The 5,045-nt window shown below is 38.0% G+C and overlaps 1 protein-coding gene across 1 annotated transcript; it reads right to left on the bottom strand.

Moving 5' to 3' along the window:
- Positions 1 to 1,732: 1,732 nt before the first annotated feature.
- LOC145642894 (uncharacterized) lies at positions 1,733 to 4,452 on the bottom strand. Its single transcript, XM_081694055.1, has 4 exons — positions 4,223 to 4,452; positions 2,299 to 4,126; positions 2,099 to 2,160; positions 1,733 to 1,814 (listed from the first exon to the last, which is right to left on the bottom strand). The coding sequence occupies exons 1-4, from the start codon at positions 4,450 to 4,452 to the stop codon at positions 1,733 to 1,735; spliced, it is 2,202 nt and encodes a 733-aa protein (XP_081550181.1).
- Between the last annotated feature and the right edge of the window lie 593 nt (positions 4,453 to 5,045).

The raw sequence follows: 5,045 nt of genomic DNA, 5'->3' as shown, positions 1-5,045 counted from the left end.
ACAATAGAGTGACACTTAACCATATATAAAAGAAAGGTAAGTGTTCACAATTTTACAAGCCTTCCTTTTCATTTTTTCCCCTACAGTGTTGTAGCTTAATGTTCTCAGAACAAAGTAGGCAGCAATGTCCAGTAAAGGAAAGAGTAAGATGGAAAGCAGTAAAGAAGGTGACCTCCCCAACCAGCAAAGGTCAAGCCCTCTGGAGGAAAGGGTTGTTGTTTTGGAGCAGAAGGTGGAGAACCTGGAAGCAGTTGTGCAAGCACTTTGCTTTGAGCCAGAAGATAAGCAGCCAAGCCCAAAGAAAGAAACTCCAACAGAGGGAACCAGCAAGCCTAAGATTATTCTTGGCTTGGATGACATCCACCACCATTCAAGCCCGGAATATTCACCTGAGAGTGATGCTTCTTATGGTGGTCGTTTCTAAGGGAGCTCTTAATTTATATCCACACTTGTTGTAGGTTTTTAGGCTTACTAATGCTGGTTCTTAACTAAAAAGGCCTTATTATTGCTGTTTTCATGTAATACCAGCTTCAAGCTGGATTTTCAAAGTGGGAGTAGCTAGTTGTTTTTTATCAGTTGTACTTTGTCTTTAAATTTCCCAAGTAGTAGTTATTATTGCTATAAGTTGTATTTTCTAAGTACTAATGGTTATCTATTGGTGTTGTGTGGATTTATTTATTAATTTTTTTTTTTTACCAAAAAATAAGTCCTTTTTTTTTTCCAACTGCACATGCAAAACTTATTATCTTCACTAATGCAGAACTAAGCAATTCTCTATGAGATTGAATTTTAAGGCATGGTTTCCATGCAAACTTGAAGATAAAGAAAAGTTTAACCATTTTTAGATTGTGTATTGTGGTCTAGATAAATGAAGTCTGAATATGGCTAGCTAATACTGAGTTCTAATTAAGCAAATTCTGTAAATTTTTTGAATTGTCAGCATATTATCAACTAAGGCTTGTATAAAAGGAAGTGGTAACTTTAGTAAGGCAAAGCTTTACAAGTAAATGTACCAAAAAGAGCATCTTTTATAAGCTTAGCATTTACATAATGAGTGTCAAAGTGCTAGTCAGAGCTAGTATAAAGGGCACTGATTATAAGTTCAGGAGAATGTAATGTGAAAGTTGTTTAAAGTGTACATGCAAATTTCAAAAGCTAGGTAATGCACCCTGTATAAATTAAGCAATTGATAAATTTCTAAATAATATTAGCTATAAAACAAAACATGATTATCTGTCATAGAATTATACAAATGAAGTTTTAGGTACATGGTTTGTTTAGTGGCTTAGCAAGTACTGGAGTGAGTGATTGTGTCCTATCTTTGTAAATTGAATCTAGACAACAGCAAGGCATTGCTAATTTGAAAGCAAAAAGAAAATTACAAATGAAAAACTGAGTTTAAATTGAAGAGGAAAAGCATTTATGGACGTACCTTGTTAGAGTGGGTTTGCAAGCAGTTATTGCTAGATCACAGCAGCAGGAAACTAAAGTGACAGAGAGAAAAGCTAGAAGTAAATGTTCTCTGTGAAATATTATGATTTTAAATAACATCAGAGGCTTCTAGACTTAACATGAGTCCTATGTAATATTCAGGGTATCTTGCTTTGGTGTGGAACTTTTTATTATCCAGCGGATTAAGAAGTGCATTAAGCAAGACAATGGCTAGAAACCTGCTGTGCAATAAGTCTGTTTTTTTCTGTAAAATAAAGTAGAGCATAGTATGGACCAGCAGTCAATAAGATGTGTGTGGGAAAAGTAAATGCTGAAATTTGTACTGTGGGTAATAGAATGAATGATGTTTTGCTGCAATACAGCTGAAAAAGCAAAGATGTAATACAAAAGCAAAAATGAGATTTGTCTTTATAGCAAATCTGATTCATTTTTTTAAGGGTAATAAGGTTGGAAAACCTAGGATATTTCCATTTTTTGTTACCAATTTCAATATACTTAAGATTGTATTTAAAAATAGAAAAGTGGGGAAAAAAATCACATGCAATAGGTGCAAAAGTAACTGTATATATCATATAACATAATACATGGCTGTAAACATAAATATCTCTAGCACCATTTTATTGTGCTTTAACACAAATGAGCTTACAAGAATTTAGAAAGCTTAACCTTAGGCTCAATTACATTATAGATATATAGAAGCAAAAGCACCTGCATTTGTAACATGGTAAATATTATATTAGTTACAACATGTAGAATAGCTGATTTAAAATTAGGCTAGCAGATTAAGTAATTAGGGAGCTATACCTTTACATTCCTGTATCATGTTATGCCAGATAATTGCAAGACATCATACGCTACAACGTTTTTCAGGACCGGTGAAGTGTGTTGTTCATTTGGGTATGGTGTGATCACAGTCACTTTAGCTGACTTCTTTGCCCTTGACAAGGCAACATATAGCTGTCCATGGGAAAAGCATGGTTGTGGGAGGTAAACTATCACTTGGCTTAGTGTCTGGCCTTGAGATTTGTTTACAGTCATTGCAAAGCTGAGTTTCAGAGGGAATTGAATTCGCTCAAACTGAATAGGATATTTTGTTGATGATGGAGGTCGGAGATTAACACGATGAATGAATACAAGTTGTCCTCGACGATGACCAGTGGCTATAGAACAAACAATTACATTCCTTCTGAAAGACTTGCATGTAAGACGCGTTCCATTGCAAAGCCCATCTGCTGGATCAATGTTTCTGAGCAATATTACAGGACTGTTTATTTTAAGAACAAGTTCATGCGGAGTCATACCACCAGGGGCTAGCTGGTTTAGGAACTCTGTAGAGTAAATGGCACAATTGTCATCTAGCATGCTGTCAAAGCTCTTGTAAATTACAGAGTTTCTTGGAAATTTGTCTATGAGAACTGTGTTAATAGCATCAACTGCATCATTCAATGGTGTAAGAATGGCTCTCTCTGTGAAGATATCTGGTGAAAATACTGCATGTTCTAATTTTGGAAATGCAGTAGCAGCTAGGTGATTGATAGGATCATCACTCTCATGATAATAACTCATAATGTGAGGAGGAACCTGAACATAAGCATTTCCATTAGATTGCAGCTGGTCATTGCCCAAACTCAGCAGAAATGAAGCATATGGGGGATCTTCTCTTGCTCTGATGTTTTCAGTTAGGTGTAGCTTCTCTAGCCAAGGCCAAATATGTGAGTTTACCAGGCTTGCTGCAACAGCTTCTCTTTGAGTTTTGCGAGGAACAACTGGCAAAACCTGCCTAAAATCTCCCCCAAAAACTACAACCTTTCCACCAAATCGATGTTCTGCGTCACAAAGGTCACGAAGCAAAAGCTCAACTGATTCAATGTTTTCTTTTTTAGCCATTGAAGCTTCATCCCAAATAATAAGAGCTGTTTCTCTGATTAAAGCAGCTAGGCTGCCTTGTTTGGGAACATCACAGGCAAGAGATGTCTCTGAATCCAGGGGAATCTTAAATCTTGAGTGCGCTGTTCTTCCAAAAGGGATGTTTGCTGCAGCAATCCCTGATGTAGCTGTTGGCAGAACAATCTTTCCTGACATGCGAACCTCTGCGTATAACGCATTGTATAAGAATGTTTTGCCAGTTCCTCCAGGACCATCAACAAAGAAACAACCAGGCTTTCCTGATTGGACTTGAGAAATAATCCTGTCAAATGCAATTTGCTGAGCTGAGTTCAGTTTGCCTCTACAATCAATACACTCCTGAGGAATAGGTGCATCTAAGGCATCAATGATGTCTTTTGTTCTATTCAGCTCTTCTGGCAGCTCTTCATGTAAGTGATCAAGATGGAAATGAGCTAATGATTTTCCCATAGACTCTAAATGCCGTTCAATTGACTGTATAGTCAGCAACTTAACACGGAATTCGTTCCCAGGATCAGCATGCCTGTAATCATAAGATAGGTCATTGTAGAATCGCTGCCACAGTCTATTTGGGTCAGTGGGGTTGCAGAACACACAAACAGCTAAAAATAAGCGTCGTAAGGCTCCTGGCAAGTGTATTTCTGCTGCTTCAGCCAAGCATGCATGAACAACATTGTATTCCTCACATAAGCCTCTTTTAATAGCTGCTTCTTGAAAAGTGGCGCAAAGTAATCCATTAACAGTCCGAAGGTCAGTGAATGACTTAGGGCTGCGTACATTAACCAGCAACAACCGTAAGAAAAATCGCTCTCCTTCTGTTGGTGTCACACTTGCCAGCCGACCAACCACAAGTTTCTTGTTTTACCGTTGAAACCATCTTTTCTTACCGGCATCCCATCTGTTGTGCTCTATAAATTCGCTGTAAAGGTATCCTGTACCTTGAGGTGAGGCTGCATTTGCCTTAAAAAATTCTGACAATTGAGTTTTGGATCTACGCTCATTTAGCATGGCATAATCTAACTGTTCATGAGCACGTAACTGAACAGTTTGCATGTTTTCCAGATGCACTGCCAATTGTTGCACAGGTGGGTACATCTCAAAGAGATCAAAGGAAAAAATTCGCCAAGCTGCCTCACATGGTGACACCCATCGTCCAGACTGAAACCTCTCTATTTCATATTTAGAATTTTTTTCTGTACCAACCACATTGAAAGAAACCCCATCATGGCCCTTATAAACATACTTGTACAGATACTTCACAGCCTTAATAGATGAGCACGGACAGCATTTTCAGCAGCCTTTTCCCGGGATTCCCCAACTGTTGTAGCAGGACCACCCTCATACACAGAAGGACCCAAACCTGGATCAGTCTCCATGACAATCTTCACAGCATTCTTCCTCACATCCACCAAATAGTAAGCTGGCACAGGAAGTTTCAGGTACGCAACAACCTGATGGAAGAGGTGGGTAAAAGAAATAGAAACTTTTCGAGTTTCATGCCCACCCACCTGTGTGCACACCCATGACATGAGAAAAGTATGTATGCAACTAATTCTAGCGTAGACATCTAATAACCTTAGCTACATTTTTAAAAAGGAAAACGCATTCCACAAGAACATTTTAATTCTATACCCTAGCCATAATAAACTAAGTACATACGCAATTTATAAAAGCATCTAAGAACACGG

This window comes from Chenopodium album, chromosome 8 (genome assembly GCF_948465745.1).
Source record: "Chenopodium album chromosome 8, dcCheAlbu1.1, whole genome shotgun sequence".
Taxonomy (NCBI): Eukaryota; Viridiplantae; Streptophyta; class Magnoliopsida; order Caryophyllales; family Amaranthaceae; genus Chenopodium; species Chenopodium album.
The sequence above is the reverse complement of the archived record's forward strand: the minus strand, read 5'-3'. Positions and strand labels throughout refer to the sequence as shown.

Bases quoted from the DNA above. Each gene is read 5' to 3' on its own strand.
- LOC145642894 (XM_081694055.1), bottom strand. From the start codon at position 4,452: ATGTACCCACCTGTGCAACAATTGGCAGTGCATCTGGAAAACATGCAA. The intron at 4,127-4,222 runs GTAAAACAAGAA...TAATGTACGCAG, and splicing joins AAGAAAAGATGGTTTCAACG to CCCTAAGTCATTCACTGACC. The intron at 2,161-2,298 runs GTCTTGCAATTA...TTACAAATGCAG, and splicing joins AAAACGTTGTAGCGTATGAT to GTGCTTTTGCTTCTATATAT.